The 22,359-nt window shown below is 50.3% G+C and overlaps 1 protein-coding gene across 4 annotated transcripts in view; it reads right to left on the reverse strand.

Moving 5' to 3' along the window:
* The window catches only part of TTC7B (tetratricopeptide repeat domain 7B), a 211,185-nt gene that overhangs the window by 119,892 nt on the left and 68,934 nt on the right, over positions 1–22,359 (reverse strand). For all 4 annotated transcript variants that reach the window (XM_045822944.1, XM_045822943.1, XM_045822942.1 and 1 more), the window contains exons 6-7: positions 7,321–7,399; positions 536–708 (exon numbers count right to left, since the gene is read on the reverse strand). In XM_045822944.1, the coding sequence (XP_045678900.1) occupies positions 536–708; positions 7,321–7,399 (252 nt within the window). The remainder of the gene's footprint in view (positions 1–535; positions 709–7,320; positions 7,400–22,359) is intronic.

A 22,359-nucleotide genomic window follows, 5' to 3' on the forward strand; every position in this document is an offset into this window, starting at 1 on the left:
CTTGGTCTGTTTTTTCCTCACAGCTAATCGAGTCCTGAATTTAAAGCCTAAAATAACCAAGGAGTTCTAAAGAGACATTGCCTTCCAAACACTTGCACATTATTTAATTCTCTCTCCTATAGCTAATTGAGTTTAAAACATTTTTTTTTTTTTTTTTTAAGGAAAAGGGCCAGGGAATTGAAGGAAAGAAAAAAGGTGCACTCTGGCTTACAAAGAGCTTTGCCACTGGCTGCTGAATTACTATGAGGCTGCGGCTCTTCTCGTAAATGGACTGAGAATCCCACAGACCGATAGTGACGGCTGAGATGAGAGCCTTCTCCTACTCCAAAAGGCCCCGCCCCCCAGTGCACAGATTCTTACTGGAAGTGTGAGAAGTGACGAGGTATCTCTCCTAAGTTGGTAAACGAGGTTGTTCCTCTGGCTTCCTTTCAGGGGAAAACAGCACCTTCCCTTGAACTTCTACTTGTCCTTGAATTCTCCCCAAGTCCCCCTCCCACCTCCTGACCCCTACTGATGAGGACATCGACTCTCATACTTCTCTCCTGAGTAGACGCGGGCTTTCCGAGTGAGGGTGTAGGTTTTTGAGTTCGCTCCCTTCCGGAGAGGGTCGTCCAGAGGCGACTGGCACGGCGGGTCCTCCAGGGGGTTCCAGTAGCTCTGCTCGCACATGCCCCGCAGCAGGATCTCCGCCAGCTGCCTCGCGATGGTCTGGGGGCACAGGGTGGGGGCAAAGGCACAGCCGTGAGTGGGGGCCGCCCCGTCCGTTCACTCGCTCACTCACCCACGCACTCACCTGATGAGGGTTTCTCAGTCGTCACTTTGCGCTCTGCGTGCTGCCAAGGCTCACAGTTAGATTTTTTGGATGAAATTATATCAGTTGATGGCAAAAAAAGAAAAAAAGGCGTGATACGCTAAGACGTGAACGATTTTAAAACACAAGTCCGTGCCCTTCGGACGTCACCGTCCTCCGTTGCACTCCGGAACACTAAACGTGTTTGACGCCCGAAACAACTGAAACTTGAATTCAGCTGTTTCCCAGAAGCCCTTATAAATAACAGGTGAGCTGCAAATACTTTCATCACCTCCCAAATGATGTCTGCCAAAGCCCAAACTTGGCCCCAAAAAAGGCCAGGACTCAACCTAGGTGATGTAGTCCCTGAAGAAAACCTCTTTGCTGATGATAAGATGATGTCCAGTGTAGCTTTAGGACACCTTCCTTCATGGAGTGCCACGGGCACCGTCCTACACGGACGGCCCCACTCTGGAACTCGGCACCCGGGAGCCCTGTTCTCGGGGACCCTGGGCCTTGTGCAGCATAGAAGGCCAAGTGGGGAGTGTGGCTGCTGATCAAGAAAGACCTTTTTTTTAAAAAAAAAAAAGATTTTTATTTATTTATTTTTAGAGAGGGAAGGGAGGGAGAAAGAGAGAGAGAGAAACATCAGTGTGCGGTTGCTGGGGGCCATGGCTGCAACCCAGGCATGTGCCCTGGCTGGGAATCAAACCTGCGACACTTTGGTTCGCAGCCCGCACTCAATCCACTGAGCTATGCCAGCCAGGAAAGAAAGACCTTTTTTCAGAGCTGGACGGGCACCGCTTTTCTCCTGAGTTAGATGCAGGCTCCTGTGCTTCTTCAAACCCTGTAACTCCACTGCCCGGGACTGGCCCGTGTGTGATGCCTGGGGGAGGGGTGTGTGGCATCCACCAAGGAGTGTTCTATGGATTGATGCATGTCAGTGCATTTCCAGTGACAAAAAAGAGGAAAGGTAAAACAAAAAGAGAAGGAAGAAAGGAAGGAAGGGAGGGGAAAGGAAAGAAAGGAAGAAAGAGAAAGAAAGAAAAGAAAGAAAGAAAGAAAGAAAGAAAGAAAGAAAGAAAGAAAGAAAGAAAGAAAAGAAAAGAAAAGAAAAGAAAGAGAAAGAAAGAAAGGAAGGAAGGAAGGGAGGGAGGAGGAAGAAAGGGAGGGAGGGAAAAAGAGAGAGAGAGAGAGGAAGGAAGGAAGAAAGGAAGGAAGGAAGGAAGGAAGGACCCCCCATGAAAGCAGAACCCTGCACCTGCACCTCAGGTGGCCGTGGCCGCCCCGCATCGTCCAGAGGTGGCAGAAGGAAACTTTGACCAGCAGGTCCCCCCGGTGAGAGTGCTGTTCTTCTCTGAGAAGCAGCCTTTTTAAACAAATGCGCTCCAGGAGAGAACTTCGCTAGCCTTTCATCCAAGTGAGATCTCTTTCATCCAAGTGAGATCTCTTAAAACAACCCAATCACTAGCTTAGTGGTTCCTGAGGATCTCTGTGTAAAGGCAAATTTTCTTGATTATTCTCAAGTAAGACCCACTGTCTATAAAAATGTGAAATTAAATCACTCCTATCATCCCCAACTGAGCCATCTGTAAAGATCTCACAAGAACACAATTTCCAGGACCTAAACGAGTCCTGAGTTGTCTTCCTGAACCTTCCGTTAGAGCTCCATTTCGATCTCGCTGCAGTCATAGAAGCTAATGACTTCTGCTGCAAGCGTCAACTGGCAGAAATTACCTCCACTCACGAGAGCTGAGGGGAAAAAAGTGTTCAAGGGAAAAATGTTAAAAGTGAAAACCTGAATGAGGACCTTCATTTTCTGGATATGGAGGGATTCTAAAATGATAAAACTTTCTGCCCTGCACAGTTGGTGTGCTTGTCCACTAGCAGACAGCACGTGATCGATGAAATCATTTTCCCTCAGGGCATTAACCTTCCAGAGAGACTCTTCAAATGAGGCTTTGATGTGAGCGCACGTTATAAAGGCATCGCCTCATCAGCACCCCACCGGTTACACAGGATGCTTGCTTGCATTCGTTGAAAGCTGACATGAGGTTCAGGAAGGAAGATTAAATAGGAGAAATTATCAGCGAGACCACCAGTACCTGACATACCTTTTAATTTTTACACTAAGGTTTCATTTAGGTGGCAGTTTAAATGTTTCAAAACTGCTGGTAACTATTAAATGAATTTAGAATTAAAGGAAAGAAAGGAGCAAAGGGGGCCCCAAAGAAGACTCAACATTTTATGTACAAACTTGGTCATGAAATGCACTTTTTGTACGCATCTTAAACTGTAGTGAAATTCACCCGACACGAAGTCCACTGCTTTCATCATGTAAAGTGCACACGCCTACGGCATCTAGCACATTCACACGGTGGGCAATCATTAGCACTGTCTAGTTCCAGAACATGCTCACCACCCCCAAGGGAAGCCCCAACCCCTCTTACGTGGTCACTGCCCATGGCTCGCCCTTCCAGACCCTGGGAACAACTACCCTGCTCTCTGTCTCTGTGGATCTGGCTGTCTGGGGTCTCTTCCTGTAAATGGAACCACACACTGTGTGGCCTTGTGTTTCCGAAGCGCATCCACGCTGCAGCAGGCGTCAGCACCTCCCTCCTCGCCGTGGCCAAGTGCTGCCCGTTGCACAGGTGTGCCACATTCTGCTTATCCGGCCATCGGCTGACGGACACTGGACTGTGTCCGTCTTCTGGCTGCTGCGAACAGTGCGGCCGCGACCGTTCACGCCCAAGTTTTTGTTTGAACGCCTGCTTCCAGTTCTTTGGAGCATTTACCCAGGAGAGAGGCTGCTCTGGGTGTACTTTTAAACCCTTCTCTGCCACAGGCTCACACCAGACTGAGTTGGACAAAGCAACTTTTCCATTGCATAAGAGTATCACAAATTTGCAATTATTGGCCAATTTGAAAAGAATCATATGGTAAGACGACGAAAACACCGTCTGAGAGGAGTGGCGCTCGCTGGAGCAGCTTTCTGGTACCCAGGGGGAGCCCAGAGCCCTGTAAATAAGACCTGGAAAGTGCTTCTCAAGGTGGGTGGGCAGAGGATTGCCGTGGGAACGCCATCAGGTTCCCCAGGGTTGCCCCAGAACGCCCCGGCTGCCCTTTCTGAATCAGGCACAGGGATGCGTGTGTATGCGTGTGTGTGTGTGTGTGTGTGTGCGCGCGCACGTGCTGGGGGTGGGGATGGGGCACAAACGTAGGTTTGCAGCTGTGAGTACCCGAAACACAGTTTATTCTTGTGTAATCATTGATGAACTACTTATCATTTTCTATACACACAACTGTAAACCTACGTTTTTGCCCCATACTGTACGTGTTGAGCACTCCAAGGACTAAAAACGGTGTAACTTAGGTCAGGTGAGGACTGCCACCCCAGATCAAAGGTCTGCTGCCCCCATGGTGGCACCGGCCAGGCACCGGCTGAGAAGGTCCGGGGCGGCCCCAGGCCACCCGGACCGAAGGAGCCTCTTCACTCCAATTCTCAGAAAAAAGAATGAAAATGTCAAAGAAACCTGTCTTCCCTCCTAAGGTGTATCTATTCAGAATCCTACCTTACAGGATTTTTACAAGTGCAAATGCATTGATTTAAAAACCATAAACCTTATCATGAGAGATACTCTCTACTTCTGAAAAATAACACTGGAGAAAGCAGCAGGCAGGTCCCTGCAGTGTCTTCAATACACTCATTCCTTTTAATGAGAAAAAAGCATCCATTTCCTTAATGAATCAGTACATATTTCTGAGTGTCAACAGTATGAACAAGTGATCCGTATTTAAGCAATTTTGAAAGCCTGGCTTTTTCAATCTGCTTTTAAAATAATTATAAGAACATTTGCCAGTACGAGGTCTGTCCAGAAGGTATCCAGCCATGTTCCATGAAAAACAGAGACATTCCCTGAAGAAGAGACAAGGTATAAGAAACACTGTACACAGGACAATGACGCCTCAGTCCCCTTCAAAGTGGGCACCTTGGGACCTCACACAGTTCTCCCAGTCACCATCAGCTGCCCCATGGTATTTTCCTGAATCTCATCAATGGTCTAAAATCTCTTCCCTTTCAAAGGTGATTTTAGTTTTGGGAAAAGCCAGAAGTCACAGGGTGCCAAATCTGGGCTGTAGGGGGGCTGAGTCACCCAGGTGATTTGATGCTTTGTCAAAAAACTCTGCACGAGACGTGATGCGTGAGCAGGCACGTTGTCTGATGAAGCTGCCAATCACCAACTGCCCATAGCTGCAGCCTTCTGAATCATCCAAATAGTTTCCGTGGAGGAATAGTCAAGCTTAATGCAAAATGTAATACAGATTCATTGCTCTACTCCCTCAGTCATTTTGAATGCGACGGCCACACAGTACACATGCTCCCTCAGTGGTGTCTACTGTCCCCACTGACTAGTACAGTGAGGTTGTCATTGTTCATGCGTGTGCATTCCAGTCCGCTTTCCTCAGCTGCCAGGTTACACAGATGGCATGCAGACTGTCACTCATTATATTAACAGTGGCTGGACGTTTTCTGGACAGACCTCGTACCATCAGTTACTTACATTGTGCTTCCAGCGCTTGGAAGACGCTGTTCTTACTGAGCAGTTGAAAAGTTGTACGGAATGTTGGAAGTAGATCAATTTCAGGAAAAAGGCAACAATTTTTATCCATATTTTGCAAGATATGGATAAGAATTTCAATTTGTTTGAACTTCTTAAGGCCCCTATAAATCACATCAAAATGTAAATAAATACTGAAGACCAAGTGGGCTGTGTGTGTGTGTGTGTGTGTGTGTGTGTGTTGTGTGTGAAATCCATCTTCTCTCACCACCCTTCCCCATATTCCAGGAAAGCCTGTGGCTCAGCCATCTGGCCCCGAGTCGTACGTCTGCAATTAAAACTCCGGACGCGCCAGAAGGCAGGTACAGCCTCGTGTTCCGTGACAAGCGCTTGCCTTGCCCAACCGCACGCTGCCCCACAGCACTCAAAGGACCCATGAGAAAGGGAGGGCCACGGCAGCAATGACAAGAGACACCGCAGTCTTACATGGGGCGGCTGCATCAACGGTGGAAGGTGGCTCTGCCTGCTCCCAGCCAGCACCAGGCCTTCACCCACACGTGCACGCGCTGGCTGTGGCTCTGAAGGGCCAGCTAGGAAGACGTGATTAAGGAATGCCCCGCCCCCCCCAGAAGGGAAAGGGAAAGGGAAAGGCTTAGAGGGGAAGAGGGAGAACTCAGCTCAACAGGAGAGCCAAGCTGATGATCAACTAGTTTATTTAACTGGATTTTATATTTCCCTCCTAAGTTTCACAGTGAGTACCATTAGTTGGACAACGAGGCACTGCCCAGGGTCTGGTCTGCTTTGCTCTGTTTGGGTGTGTATGACTCATCCGGGAGGGCTTACATTCCAGCCCCCTCACAGGACTCATTTCCGGTAGTTCTGTGGAGAGCACCACTGAGCGGCAACTGCGAAGATGCCCAGCATCGGCAGCCATCAGGGGAAGGTAAACCAAAACCACGATCAGACCTCACACCCACTAGGATGGCTACCGCTGAAAAGGCAGATAATAACAAATGCTGTCAAGGATGAGAAAAAACTGCATCTTTGTAACTTCTGGTGAGAATGTAAAATGGTGCAACGGCTGTGGAAAGCAGTCTGGCGATCCCTCCAAACGTTAAAAACAGAGTTACTGTAGGACCCAGCGGTCCCACTCCTGGGTGCACGCCCAGGAACAGTGAACGCACGAATCCACGTAAGGGCTTGTGCAAGGATGTTCACAATGCTTGTGTAAGCATTATTCGTAATAGCCAAAAAGTGGAACAACCCAAGTGTCCGCCAGCTAATGAATAGATAAGTGAAATGTGTTACATCCATACAATGGAATATTATTAGGTAGTAATAAAAGTGAGAGAAATACTGGTACAGGCTACAACATGGATGAACCTCAAAAACATAATCCAAAGTAAAGGAAGCCAGTCACAAAAGGAACACATATGGTCTAATTCCATGTACAGGAAACATCCCAAACAGGCAGATCCATAGAGACAGAAAGTAGATCAATGATTGCCGGGGGCTGGGTATGGGGGGAATGAAGACTGAGTACTAATGGGTGTGGAGTTTTTTTTCAGGGTGACAACATGTTTTGAATTAAATGCTAGTGATGGCTGAACAAACCGGTACATGAACTAAAAAACCCTGACTGCATATGGGTGAATTGTATGGTATTTAAACTATATCTTTTTTAAAAGATCTTGTTTATTTATTTTTAGAGAGGGGAAGGGAGAAGGAGAGGGAAACATCAATGCATGGTTGCCTCTTGTGCGCCCCCTACTGGGGACCTGGCCTGCAACCCAGGCATGTGCCTTGATTGGGAATCAAACCAGCGACCCTTTGGTTTGCAGGCCAGCACTCAATCCACTGAGCCACACCAGCCAGGGCTGTAAACTTTATCTAAATAATATACATGAGAGAGAGACTGAGAAAGAGAAAGAGAAAGAACACTTCCTCAATCGAATCATTAATCACACTTACCATCCGCAGGTTTTGGGTGGTCCTCGTTTCGACCGCTCTGAGGAGCTCTCTGAATCTCCCGACCCCTCTCGTCAGGTTCCTGCGTGCACACAGAATTGACAGGGTTTCCATCTGCTGCACATTCGTATCAAATATTTTGTACACATAGCTCCATGCATTTTGTCTACATAAAAGCTGTTGGCCAGATTTTAAGCAAACAATTATTCTGAATGCATCTGTCCGTCTTTGTTCAAATCTGAAAAATTTGACCTGGGGCTGATGGATCTTTCTGCTTCCACAACCAAATTTTCTCAAGAAAACAAAAGTTGGAAACTCAATTCTGAGGTCCCCCGCTCTGGCCCCCAAAGCAAGATATCGTGCAAGAGTCTAGCTTCGCCCCTACAGTGGCTTAGGAGTCTTCCTGCTCTGCTCAGTGGCGCCGAATCTGTCTTTTCTGGCCAAAGGGGAAGAGGAATATCCACAAGGCACTGCATGCAACGTGGGGAAAGGCCTCTTGTGACGTGTAACTTTTATGGGCAGGACGGAGATCAAAGGCGTGAAAAGTGAGGGGCTCCACCAAGCAACCCTCCCATCTTTGAGACCACAAATCACCGCCCCACAAATCCACCAATCCACCCCTCCCCACCCACCCCAGCCCTGCAGAGAAGCAAGGGTCGAAGGTCCCTTCTGCCAGCAACTGTACGAACACGGAACCTGAGCTGCCCGGCTGTGCTCGGGACACCTCTCATCTTGCTGCCCCGCCCACCCCACAGAGACGTGTTTGCTGACACATCTCGCTCAGGGACAGGTGACTCTCTGGTAACATCCTGGTCAACACACCCAGGCCCCGCTTGTCCTCCCCGAAAGCCAGCGGCTCAGCCGGCGGGCGGCACTTCCGCGCCGGCCCCTGTACATCAAGCGCTGCCACCACCTATGACATAACTCGAGGATATTTATAACCTGCTCATTAGAACACAGCTCATCTTTCCCGAGCGCCGCGGAGCGGGTCAGCCGGTGCAAACCTGTCAGCCAGCCCTGCAGGCTGTGGCAGGTGCTCTAGGCATTTGGCTCTCTTCTTGGATGACATTTTAAGTTGCACAAAGGTATTAAATCAAACTGAATGCGGGTTCTGTATGTTACAAACACTCGCAAGGGCTATTAATTCGTCTCTTATGCCGGCACGACATCCCGGAGCGCTCATTCACAAGAACAGCCCCAGAACCTAGGTAAGCGTTTATTGGCACAGGTACACAAGTACTCCCCTATTCCTCTCACCCACACGTATCAGGTGGTGGCAGATCAGAGAGCTTTACGACCGGCATAAAAAGAGAAGCTTGTGCTCAGGACACCAGGCAGCGCTAAAGGAAATCTAACAGCGACGTGAATAAAAATTAGGGAACAGGCCGTGGGACATGCAATCTGCTTTGCTTTTCCCTTCACTGGTTTTTATGGGACCCGGTTCTCAGGCAACAAAGCACATTTGCTCTGGATGGAGGCTCGGTGCTCTTAAGCAGCGAGGGGGGAAGGAAGCAGTGACAGCTAACAAATGGATGGCAGGACGGAGCGGTCTAATTTTGTTCCGGAGTCACAGACTGAGCTCCCTCGATGTGTGGTGTGCGGCAGGAACGGCACTCCGACCTGTACGACACGGGTGGGGTGGAGGCGGCGTGACCGGAGAGGCCCAGGTTTCAAGGGATGGAAGCTGGGGTTTGAACGGGCAGTTTCAAATCTAAATCCTGCGGCTCAAGGGGCGGGGGGGGCTCCAAGATAGGATGTGGCCATTCAGAAAGTGCCCTCCTTGCGGAAGGAGTTACTAATCCAGGTGCAGAAGCACAGAATATTCTAGCTGTAAACGACCTAACACAGGCCAGCGCTTGGGGCACAGAAGTGACACGGCTTGCTCAGGTTCCCAGACCGAGCAAGAGGGCGAGCCGGGAGCTCCGTCACCTTCCTGGGCAAAAGAAATGTAAGTTCCCAAGCGGAAGTGCAGCTCTAGGAGAAAGAACAAGACAGGAACGCAAGGGCGCAGGTCTCTGTTCTGTATCATTAATATGCAAATTACTTAATATATACACATAGTACAAATTGCATGCATTCCAGTGATCACAGTTAATGAGAAACTCCTAGGAATGAGCTCACAACTAGAAAAGAAAATCCGCTGGCCCAGGTAAAGCGGTCCAGTGTCCGAGCCTAATGCCTCTGCTACCTTAAAGAGAAACGACAGAAGAATTCACCTCCCCTCAAAGGCGCCGGGCGGCTTCTCCCGTGCAGGACCGGGGCCCTCTGGTGGACGACGGGGGGAAGTCTCCGGGACAGAAGGGATGCCCACACATCCGAACGCAAAGCCAGCCGCAACTGAGGGCGTATTCCCAAAGCAACGACATTACCTTGGAAGCAGATACAAGTTTTTCCTCGAACCATTTCTAGTTTATTTCTGGAGAGAGTTAGCATTCAGAATCAAATTCCCCCACAAACTGGGAGGCACCGTGCTTGTAAACAAAGGGTCCCCAGTAACCGAGAAGGCCTGTCTCGGCAGACCGGGCGCCAGGCTGGTCACAGGGCCCGTGGGGACGGCCGCAGGGCTGGCTGTCCAACCACATATCCATGTGACAGCGGGAGGAAGGAGGAACTGAAGGTGAAACACTGTGCATTTTAAATATGTGAAAAATGAAGAGTATCCCCAACACAAAAACATACAAGTCTCATCGACACCTACACCATTCACACATTTTTTAGACACATAATTTTATTTAACCAAGCACTTTCACTGTTGACGGCAGCATAAAAAACTTTTTAAAATCTGGATGGAGTGTCATGATAGAAAGGAACAGAAAGGGAAATTAACTTGCAAGAATTGCATTCTAAATGCTATGAAATAACCCAGTTTGAGGGGAATAAACAAAAGCCATGCAACTGCTTTCATGTCTCGGAACTATTAGTTTATTCTGAAAATCCTGAGATCTATCAACTATCTGGAAGGAACTGTTGCTTAAAATGCCCCCTCCGAAACGAAGATAAGAGAGCCGCGGGGTCTCCCGGGTTTTGAGGGTTTCCAAGGACCCTTGACATGAGGTCGTTTATTCCATTTCATCGCCCCTGGCAGAGTGGCATGATGTCAGCATTCATTGCGGTAAACTGTTCTCAGAATGAGCAGCGGGTGCTTGGGCAAGCTGTCAGAACTCGGGGTTCACCTCCTGCCCCTTGCTTCGGCCAGCTTCCTGAGCTGGGTGCATGTCTGTCCGCGCCGAACGGTTCCCAAACAGCTCAGCCGTGACCGAGGAGAAATGGCCAGCCAGTCCCTGAGCACCAGCCGGCCGTTCAACCTGACAACCAGGTGAAATCCCGCTTCCCCCGTCCGTCCGACATGGCTGCCTGCCCCCGTCCCAGCAGGGAGCGCTCAGGCCAGGGTCCCTGCCTTGCTCTGCGCGGACCCAGGCAACCCGCTGCCGCTGCGTCTCCGGCAGGAACGCCCACTCACTCGCCACGGCAGCACATCCTTCTTCCCCCTCGACCCACCTCCACTCTGTCTTCGCTCCTCCCTCTCCCGCCAGGTTTCATCCGCCTCCTTCTGTATCTCTCCCTCCCAGGGCTGGTCTGCTGGCCCTGAGGCCAGTGCGAAAGCACGACTTCCCGTGGACCTGGGAGGACACCACTCGCCAGCACTCGCCAGCACGCAGCTGGCCTCTGGCCCCCTGGACCCTGCCATTCACACTCTACGTACAAGCCCACGGAGGGGCCTGGCTCTGTCCCACGACTCTGAACCATGGCCTCAGCTCCCGAACACTCTCCCCCGGGCTCCTGTGCCGGCACGCCAAGGGGGAAGTGCACGTGGGAAGGAAGCCAGAGCTCCCAGATCCGACGCGAAGTGGCGAACTCAGAGACCGAGAACCCGGGCACCTCCCGATGGGTGGCGGCTTCAACGGCCAGCTCCAGACAGAGTTTTGCGCTTTCTCATTTTGTTTCTTGGGAGTATGGTGGGAAAATGCAATTCTTCCCCTTAACTTATCCTTCCGGGGTATCTCTGGCCTCAGACGTTGGCCCAGGCCAGCAGTGCATTTCAGGATCAGCTGTCACTGGTATGCAGACTCAGCGTTCTGAAGCGAGTAAAATACTTTTTGTGCTGGATGTCTTCTCCCCAGGTAGTAAGAAAAAAGTACCCTCAGAGTATGTTCAGTACTTTTTCCCCTTCTCTGTGATGGAGAACTTTATAACTGAAGGTCAATGACAGAACACGTCAACACAATAGGTCTCTTGGAGCGAAGAAATCCTCTGGCTTTTTGCATGATTATGGTATCAAGTCCCGGGCCTGCCCCCGAGGAGACCCTGGTGAACCAAGGCCGCCACCCTTGCCTCAGGGGGCTCAGATGGTCTCACGTCCCCCGCAAGGACATAAGTGCCCCGAGGACCACGCTCCTCGTTTCGCTCACTGGCGTGTCCCAAGTCCCTCAGACAGAGGCTGGCACACGGAGAGGACCCCGTCGGCATTCATGCAGTGAGTGACATTCAGAACTACTTAGGAGCACGGGAACCAAGAGCACAAGGGGATGCATTTCTCACCTGTTCTCGTCCCCTCCTCTCTCGCTACATGTGACTGGCAGGCAGTCCAGCCAAGCACCCGCTGAAACGGAATACAGCTCCTGTGTCCTCGGTGGCTTTGCAGCACGGGTGCCACCTGTACCAGGTGACGGCGGCCCTGGGCTGGCCGGGCCCGACAGCTCCCAGGCAGCCACGTGGATAACGAGGATTGTCCAGACGTCTCAGGGGAGCATTTCAGGGGAAGTTTCCAAAGGAACTTGAAGCCATCCTTCGAGACCGGGGTCAAAGGCTACCCTCGGGAACCCTTCCCAGCTTCCCCAGGAAGACGGAGACACTCGTCCCGCCTGCTGCCCACCCGTCTGCCTGGACTCGGAGCCCACGGGGCCCTCAACACACTGAGTTCTGTGTTGGCGTCTGTCCTCCCACCGAACCGTGACCCTCCCGGGAGCACGGGCCCGCTCTGCACCCGCCCCTCCACGCCCCAACCGCCTCACAGAGCCAGCCAGGCACCCGGCGACACTTGGTAAGCTGTGCACCAGCCCCCAAAAGAAGAGAGTGAGCCCAGCCTTATGTTCTGAAATCCCTCTCCCGTTCTCTTTGCTGAGAAGACTTTCCTCAATCACCAAGGCAACAAGGAAAGCAGATGAGTCTTGCAGCAGGAGATAGGCCCGTCGGCATCCTGCACATGGCCCCCACAGAAAACTCTAGAAAAACAGGGGTCTGTCACGCGCCTCTGGGTCCTTCCCTCTTTGTTCTCAAGCTTGGGAGCTGCTCCCCCTGCGTTTACATAACCGTTAGCATCATCTCTCTGCGAAAGTCTGAAGTGAGAACCAGACACCCCGGCCTGGGAAGTGGGAGAAGAGAGAGACATCCTTCACCGTCCAAAAGGACACCTCTGGCCAGCCGTCAGGGCGCTGTTTTTCCCGGAACGGGTCCCGGCTCCTGTTCCCTGCGTACACACTCCTCGCTCGTATCCAGTGACACGCATTTGTGAAGACAGATGGCTCGCTGCACTCGGGGGCCAGGGATCAAACCCACAACCTTGGCCTCGTTAGCAAGGACTCTCTCGGATCCGCGGGGCGAGCCAGCTGCAGCCTAGATATGGTGACGGAGGGGGTGGCAACCATCCACTCTGGGACCTGGACAAGCGGGCAGAGCTTCCGGAAGTGTCGTTGCAAACCTAATGAGAGTTGTACTAGGCTTAACAACATTTTTTTTGGACTGCCTCAGCAGCGGAGGCTTCCTCGTGACACAAGGCGAGTGAACCGGGCGCTGGGGTCAGCCGGCCGGCGGCAGGCGGCGCACGGGCAGGCCCTGGCCCCAGGCAGCAGAGGCTGGGGCCCAGAAAGGCACCGAGAGCCTGCTGGGGGCCGGACAGGGACATGCTCACGGGTCCTTCCGACGTGGCACGTGGAAGGCCCACGGATGACAGCTGGACAAACGGCCCCAGGGGCTCGGGTCCGAGGGCAGCTCGCCCTCAGCCTGTGCCTTCCCGCTCGCCCAAAGCCCGGGTCTCCAAGGAAGAAGGATCGAGACAGGCTCACGGAGCCTCCTGCCCTTCCTCCTGCCCGCCCTTCGGGAATGAGGCAGAGGGTATCGATCCTCATCCACAAAACACACGGGGGGAGGGGGGGGCGGCCTACTGTGCGCAGGGGAGGTGGCAGCGGGCCAGGCAACAGGCACGCCTCCTTGTGGGCTTGGGGTGACGCTCGGCTGGACCCTGGAAGCCCAACAGTGTGGGGCCCAGTCGGACCCCTCAGTCTAACACAACGTCTCCCACAGACGAGGCCAGGACCCAGCACATGAGGAAGGACCGCCCTTCGGAGCATTCGCCCGGAAACCCACGTCCCCGTCTACAGACCCACACTGAGGGAAAACCGGACAGGGCCTCTGGGCCCCGACGGCGCGGGCTCGCCAGCTGCTGGTCTTGGGGAACATGCCCGCGCCTCAGTTTCCTCATCCGTAAAGCGGCACTAGCAGTCGTGCCCGCCTCACAGACTGGTTGCCGGACGTCAGTGAGTTAATGCGTGTGGTAAGTGTTTTCTCGGGGTTTGCCGTCGTTACTACGATCGTCCTCAACACAGTTTTCCCATTGCTCGGTTTTGGAATTCTGGAATCCATCTCCCAGTCCGTTTGCAGCACACGAAAGTCTGTTTTACTTCTTTGGGGCCATTTAGTTTTAAAGGAAAAACAGAAGGTGTCCCCGGTTGGACCCACTCCTTCGCTTTGCTACTTCCTGAAAGCCCATCGTGTCCTCAGTAACAGAAGACACCTGGGGTCAGGCGAGGATAGAAAAATGCTCCTTCCGTGGGACCCCGTGGCCCTTCTCCCAGGAAATGGGGGTGACATCCCCCAAGAGTGCCGGTGTCCTTGGGGAGGAGGGCGGGGTCTCCGCCCCAGGCCCAGGGGCCGAATGCAACACTGACGAGCAGAGGGACCGAGGGTGCTGGCCACCGAGTCCTTCCCGTTCTGCCTCAGTCAATAGAGCTGACACTGGAGACTGCCCTGAGTCCATCGATAGCCAGGCCACACTCGAACATGTGAACTTGGGTGGCTGAGCCACTGGCGTGGTTTCAGTGGCTCGGATTGGTGGTTTGGGTGGCCGGACAGCCGAGGTGTTAGGAGAGTGTGACGCAGAGCTGGAGAGGGAAAGCTAAGCACCAACATAACTCACTTCCACCGAGGAGCACGTCCACTCCGGACCCAGCCCAGGCTGGGAGACGGGCACAGGCAGTGTGAGGCCAGGGCCCCGAGTGACCCGCCTCGTGATCAGAGAACTACACGGACCAGGGTGAGCACCAGGCCAGTTCAACACGCATTTTAAAAGCCAACGATCCCGTGGAAGGAAGACAGTCTAGGAGGGAGGGGTGGTCTGCTGCCACGACGGCTCCAAATTAATCGGTTCGTAGCAGCGATGTCACGTAGACGAAAGGACTTCCGACTGTCCCGTGTGTCTGGCCAACTGGGCTGTGGGGAGGGAGACAGGCAGAAAGGACAGCAAGGGGAGGACAGTCCTTCCGCACGAACCACAGCCCTTGAGCTGAGGGTCAAGTGCGAGGGTAAGAGCACAATGTTCTCTTCCATTTCAATCAGCAGAGAACAGAAGTGCATTTCCAAAACTACTTCTGGGGACGACATTTCACAAACTATGCCTGAAAATGTCCAGGGGACTTGTTTGTTGTTGTCATCCGTTTGAAGACCTTTAAACGCAGGGGTCACAGGTCCAAACGGCTTCAGGGGCCGAGCCGGCAGCAGGCGTGGGCGAGGAGAGGCTGGGAGGGGGCCGGGAGTGGGGCAGCCCCCAGGGTGGGGGTGCCAGCGGGGTCCTGCTCCAAACCAGGCCACCCAGTCGGGAAAGGAGAGGCCTGGCTGGTAAGCCGGTAAATAGAAGCCTCCAACACTGTCTGCGGGGAAATAAAGCAGTGTTATTGCCTGGCTGGAGGGAGCACGGTGCCGTTTGGGATTCTCACGCATTCTCGTGAGTCAGGCTGGCAGATAACGCGCTGGGGCCCGGAAAAGAGCTGTGAGTTGGGGATAAAAAGAAGAAAGGGGCAAAGGTTGAGAGTAAAGGTGAGAAGAGGAGGAGGAAGGGAGAACGGAAAGTGAGACACGTGGGAACGTGGCAGAGGGCCTCACCCCACTGAGCCTGTGCCCTCGCCTGCACGGCGCGGGGGGGCGGGGGGACCGATGCCTGCCCCCGACGCCCGAGCAACAGGACGCCTGGAAAGCTGCTGGCCCGGCGCACAATACGATGCCAAACGTCCCACTGCCCGACCGTCCGCGGCCTCCCACCACCCGCCATCTGGCCCCCCACCCCACAGATGAACATCTGCTGGGCAGAAGACCAAAAGCAGCCACTGGTGTGCGTGTGCATCTGTGGTTTGGCGGAAAAGAGTGCAACATCAGAACTGTTTTCTGTTACGTGCTAGGTCAAAGTTTTCCTCTCGGCTAACAAGCAGCTTTATGAGTGGGGAAGCAACAAGGCTCGGAGAAGTGATCTAGCACGCCCGGGACCGCCCTACGGCCCCCAAAGAGAAGAGCTGGCGCCTGAGCACAGGCCCCGAGTCCGGCGCCCACAAAAGCGGAAGACGACCCTGTCACGCAGGGGCCTGCGGACGAGCTGGAAACTGTGACTAACCCCCGTGACTCCACACAGAAGCATCGCGGGGGCAGGGTCGCAGCAAGAGAAGGCGGGAGCCGGAGGGCCAGACGGGCCACCCCGCAGGGGCTCTGAAGGAAGGAGGGACCCCTGGCCCCTGCAGCCCCTGCCAGTGGGGGTGGAGGACAGAGGGACAGCAGACAGGGTGCCAGACTGACCAAGTGCTGACAACAGGGAAACGGGTGTGTGCACAAGCTTGTGTTAGGACAAGCTTCTCAGTCAAATTCTTTCATCCTGGCTGCTTTCATTTCGGCCCTTCCCAGCGAAAATGCACAGCCGGTCCCTCGGTGAGCTCGACTGTACCTCTGCGCCATCCACACAAAAAAGCTTTGCTCGGCACAGGAGCAGGGCGAACGGATCTGTGGGGCGAGTGCTTCATTTGTTTGGGGGAAGGAGCTACGGCCAGGCCCCTCCAAGCCATCCACACGAGCTGACATCTACTAACAAGCCCACAACATACACTAAAAGTCATTTTAATCTCTCATCCAGAGAGTCGCCCACGACGTCCGGCTCCTTCCAGCCAGAGTCCGGGCGCTCACGTGCGAGGGCAGAGTGAGAAGACCCAGCCGGGCCCCTGGGCCCGCAGGGCTGCAGCGAGGGTCCCGTGAGGCACCGTCATGGCTCAGGAAACGTCAGCCCCCCATCAGCAGCTCCTACTGAGACACGAACTAGCTCCAGGCCATGCCCCAGCCCGCTGAAATCTCGTTGAATCTGCAGGTTCCCTTTCTACCTCTTTCTTTTCCTTAGAATCTGCCGGTTAAAGAGGCCGAGCTGTTGGACCTGGAGAGCTCCCCGCGGGCTGGAAAAGTGCGCAGCCGTGGTGCAGCCCGGCACAGCCCTCCGGCCTCTGTATCTCTCTCTCGAAGGTGGCAGCTGGGTTTGGGGGAGTGGCCACGTCAGGTTCCGTCCCGTTGCCGGGCTCCGCCGGTGGCGTGCGCATCCGTCAGGAGGCACGTCGCGCCTGGGGACCACTCCCTTGGTCCCGCGTTGGCAGCCCTCGATGCTCCGTGGTTAGACACATCAACTCACTGCGCGTTAACGGAATGGTAACACGCTGGTTCTTCCGCTGCATTTTCATGTATGGGCTGGAATCATTTCAGAGGGAGGTGTTTTCGTTTACTATTTGGTTTTCTAGTTCATACAGCAAAGGAGGATACATACTTGGTTCTTTTTATTTACTTTGCTGGATACTAAGACACAACTGATGAATTTAAACGTATTCAATGAGTCTGTTGCACTTTTTGCCCTTCTTGAAATTCAAATTGTCCCATAGTTGGCCTGAATTCTTTTAACGTGACCCTGGAAATCTTTGGTAGTTTCCTTGCAGTCTGGTATGCAAAGGGGTTCCAGGCTCATCTCGTGTACTTCCTACTCCGGAGCTGGACCGAGGTTTCTTTCATTGAAAGAGGGGTCTTCAGGACCACAGTCTAGGCGCCAGGGACAGTCAGTGCCACTGAGTCAGGCCTCCCTCCCCGTCCACCCCCTCTCTCCCCCTTCTCCTCTCTCTCTTCCTCTCCTCTCTCTCTCCCTCTCTCTCTCTCTCACACACACACACGTGTATACAGGGTAGGGCAGAAGTAGGTTCACCGTTGTTTGTATGGAAAGCAATACTATAATTAAGAAATAACAATATAAGAATACACTGTTTTGTGTACTCACAACAGTAACCCGACTTTTGCCGCTCTGTATGTGTTCACAGACGTGTGCCTTCATATGTACATGTACAGACACTCAGATACCAATCACTTCACACTGATATTCCCGATACCATCATTCCGATTCAGGAATTCAGAGTTTTTCTATCTTAAGTCTCTTTTGCCTTTCTCCCATACCAAGAGGATTGGCTCTCAAGGACAGAGGGGATAACAGAATTACAGCATTCCGTAAGCACTCATTTTCTCTATTCTGTGTTACACAAAATGTTCCAGAACAGCAACACTAATAATATCACCACCGTTACGATTTCTGGAAAGTCGAAAAACTTTTCTTCTGCATACACTATCAACATTCTCCTTCTATTTTTTTTTTTTTTAGAGGGAAAGGAAGGGAGAAAGGGAGAGAAACATTGCCTCCTGTACGCACCCCGACTAGGGGCCAAACCCGCCACCCGGGGATGTGCCCTGACAGGAAATCGAACCCGTGACCTTTACCAGACGATGCTCCAACCAAGCGAGCCACAGCAGCCAGGGCTCCTTCCACTTTTTAATGTATGGTTGTACCACATCTGCTCTAACACAGACAGAGAAGCAGGAAAACGGGACCTACGTTCAGAAAAAGAAGAGTCAGTACACGCTCACTCTGAATGGGCCCACAGGTGGGATTTAGAGGACAAAGACTTCAGAGGAGCTGCAAGGAGTACGATCAGAGAATTAACAGAAACCATTTGCAAAGATTAAAATAAAGTAAGATGACAATGACTGAACAAACAGGGAGACCTCAACAGAGAAACAGAAACTATGAAAGTTAACCAAATGGAGATTGTGGAGTTAAAGTGTATAACTCAAAAAAAATTCCCTAAATGAGCTCAACAACAGCCTTCGAGACAGCAGAAAAATCACTGAACTTAAAGGTAGAGGAAGACAGATGATCCAATCCAAAGAACAAAGAGAAAGGGGACTGAAGAAAACCAGAGACAGAAAATTATAAAAGCGCGGACAGACGACCACACCTTGAAGGTAATGACTGAAAAATGATCCCATACAGGGGACAACAGTGAGATTACCAGTGACTTCTAATCGGACACAGTGGAAGACACACTCAAAGTGCTTAAAGAAACTGTAGGTGAAACTGTCATCCGAACAGACGGCAAAACAAAGATACTACCAACTAAACCAAAAGTGAGAGAATCAGTAACTACAGACACGCCTGGTACAAAAAGCTACAGGAAGTCCTTCCGACCACAAGGAAAGGATAGCAGAGGGAAATTGGAATCCCCAGTAATACATTAATGAAAGTACCAGAAGTGTAAATATGTGGGTAAATATAAATATTGTACAAATACAATATTTTAAAATCTTTTAATTTCTAACAAATAAGATTGTATTAATATAAGGGAATGATTACTACACTGCTACAGACACTGCATTGTGGTGTCTGTAACATACAGACACTAACAGCACAAAGAAGGGAGGAAATGCAGCTGCATTAGGGCCACACTGCATACTTCACTGAAATTAAGTCAGTATTAACCTGAGACAGACTGTGACCATTTAAGATGTGCCCTGTAATTCATAGAGAAATCACCATAAAACATTTTTTAAAAATACAGGTAAAAAATCAACAGAGGAATTAAAATGCAATATTAAAAATGTATTTTTCAACATAAAAGAGGGTCACAGCGAGGAACAAAGACATGAAAAGACATGAGACCCGTGAAAAACGAACAGAAAAACGGCCGATGTAAAGCCGACCACACCGACAGGGAATGTAGCGAATGTGAATGGGTTAAACAGTCCGATCAAAAGGCAACAACTTTTATGTGGGGTAAAAAAGTCAGGTCCGACTGCACGCCGTCTGTAGCAGACAGATGAGATGCTTTAACCCAGAGACACAAATAGGTGGAAAGTAAAAGGATAAGAAAGACACACCGCGTGAACAGTAACCTCGAGGAAGCTGGAGTGGCTCCAGCAATATCGGAAAAGACAGTCTGCAAGTGCGGAAATACTGCTAGAGACGAAGAGGCGTCTCTAAAAAACTCACAGCTCACCTGGTATTTACTGGGGAAAAGCTGAATGCTTTCCCCTGAGGTCAGGCGGGAGTAGGATTAACACGTCTGCTCGCCTCACTCGCATTTAGTACGGCATTGGAGGTTCTCGAAAGCGCAATGAGGCAACAGACAGAAATAAAAGACCCGTGTAGAAAGAAGGGAGCAAAACTGCCCATATTCACAGATGACATGATCCCATGTGTAAAAACCCTAAGTGATCTATGTAAAAATTACAAGAACTAATTAGTAAGTTTAGCAAGGTTGCAGGATACAATATCCATATTTAAATACAACAACCAGTATTTCTTATACTAGCAAGAAATAATCTGAAAATTAAGAAAACAATTCAATTTATAATAGAATAAAATGAATAAAATACTCATCAAAAATTTAACAAAAATTCAAAACTCATAAAATAAAAAGTATACACATTTTTTAGAGAAATTAAGTATCTAATTAGAGAGACCTTGGATTGGAAGATTCCCTACTGGTAATATGACAATCCTCCCTAAACTGATCTAGAGATCAATTGCCTACAGTCCTCATCAAAATCCTGGGGGGCTTTTTTGGGGTAGAAATTTACAAGATGATTTTAAAACATATATAAAAATGTTAAGGACTGAAAATAGCCACAATAATTTTGAAAAAAAAAAAAAAAACAAAGTTAGAGGATTTACACTATCTAATTTTAAAACCTGCTATTAAACTATTAAACTATATATTCAGGACAGTATGGCACTGGCTTAAGAACAGACATATAAATTAATAAAACCAAACAGAGACTCCAGGATAAGTCTTTACATTCATGTTCAACTAGTTACTTGTTTACTAATGTGTCAAGGAAATTTAATAAGGAAGGAGAAAACTTCACCAAATGGTGCTTAGACAATTGGTATCAAGATGCCAAAAAAACTCAGATCCTTACCTCATACCGTACATAATTATTAACTCAAAATAGATTAGACACCTACATGTAAAAGTTAAAAAACTATAAAACTTGTAGAAAAAAATATAAAAGAAAATCTTTGTGGTCTTAGATTAGTTAAAAATTTCCTTCCTATAACACCAAAAGGAAAATCCATAAAAAGAAAAATTGAAAAATTGGATTTCCTTAAAATTAACTTTTCCTCTTTAAATAACATAATTAAAACATAAATACAAGCCATAAACTGGCAGAAAATATTTGCAAATGCTGTATTTGGTAAAGAACTTGTATCCATAATGCATAAAGAACTCATAACTTGATAATGACAATCCAACTGAAAACAGGGCAAAATACTCCAACAGATGTTTCACCACAGAAGATGTGCGAATGCCTAGGGGGCACATAAAAAGTTACTGAACATCATGAATCATTAGAGAAATACAAATTAAAATGACAATGAGACACCACTACAAACCCACCAGATTCGCTCTAATTTAAAAACTGACAATACCAGGTACTGAAGAGAACGGAAAGAAACTGGAACTCATAAATGTACTATGGTGCAGCCACTGTGGAAAACAGTGTCTTAAGCAGCTAAATGGGAACTTATCACAGGACCCACCAATTCCACTCCTGTGATTCCATCCAAGGGAAAGGAAAAGAAGTGCCCGCGGAAACATTTGTTTGCAAATGTTCACAGGAGCATTATTTGTAATAGCTATCCGAATGCTCATCAGTTAGTGAATGGGCAATTCACTAAATGTTCATCAACTAGTGAATGGATAAATAAAACATAGTGTATCCGTACAAGAACTACTTCATGATAAAAAGGACCTGTTGAGGCATGCTACAATGTGGGTGAACCTCAAAGGCATCTTACTAAGTTGAAGAAGCAAGACACAAAGGACTACAGATTCTGTGACTTTGTTTCTCTAAAATCCCCCCAGAAGGCAGCTCTAGAGAGACAAACAGCAGAGGGGCGGCTGCCCCGGCCGCAAGCAGGGGAGGGGCCTGATGGTGAACAGGCATACGGACGGACTTCTCGGGGGGATGAGATGTTCTGAAACTAAACTGTGCCAGAGACCGCACCGCTGTACAAACTTATTAAAAACAACAAAGCTGTGTGTTTGTGACCCCGGGAATTTTTGATATGTAAATTATATCTGAATAAAGCAGCTAAAAATACATATAGCAGCTTGCTTTCTGGTAGTTCCTGGCTATCTCCCCTCCTCCCCACAAGTTACCTCTACCTTTTCCTTCTTTTTTCTCACTTCTTGCTCCATTGCCATCCACTCTCAGCGGCTTCTGCTCACTGTGGGGCCGTCCCAGCACAGTAAGCACCCTACCGGTCGGCAGGGCCAGGCTGCTCCAGCCCCTTGCCCTTGAACCTGACTAGGCCAGTCCCTCTCACTTCCAGTTCCTGATCTCAGACTGGCTGGGGGGACTTTCCAACATTCCAACAAATATTTGCTGGTGTTTTAGAGCCTCCTGCTCTCAGGTCCACCAGGCACCCCTGGCTTCCTTCTGCTGTCAGCACACACACGCGAACTGCCTGCTGGTCTATAGCTGTTGGCAGCTGGTCCCCACCAGCCTGTCCTTTGGGATTCTTGAGTATACCCTGCCATCTAGTTTTGCTGTAAATGGGTTTCTGGTTTTCCCCTCTGGTTACTGTGTCATTTTTTTAAATGTTTTTAGAGCGAGGGGAAGGGAAGGAGAAAGAGAGGGAGAGAAACA

The sequence above is a fragment of the Phyllostomus hastatus genome, unplaced genomic scaffold, assembly GCF_019186645.2.
Source record: "Phyllostomus hastatus isolate PE091 unplaced genomic scaffold, TTU_PhHast_1.1 phas_scaffold_501, whole genome shotgun sequence".
NCBI lineage: Eukaryota > Metazoa > Chordata > Mammalia > Chiroptera > Phyllostomidae > Phyllostomus > Phyllostomus hastatus.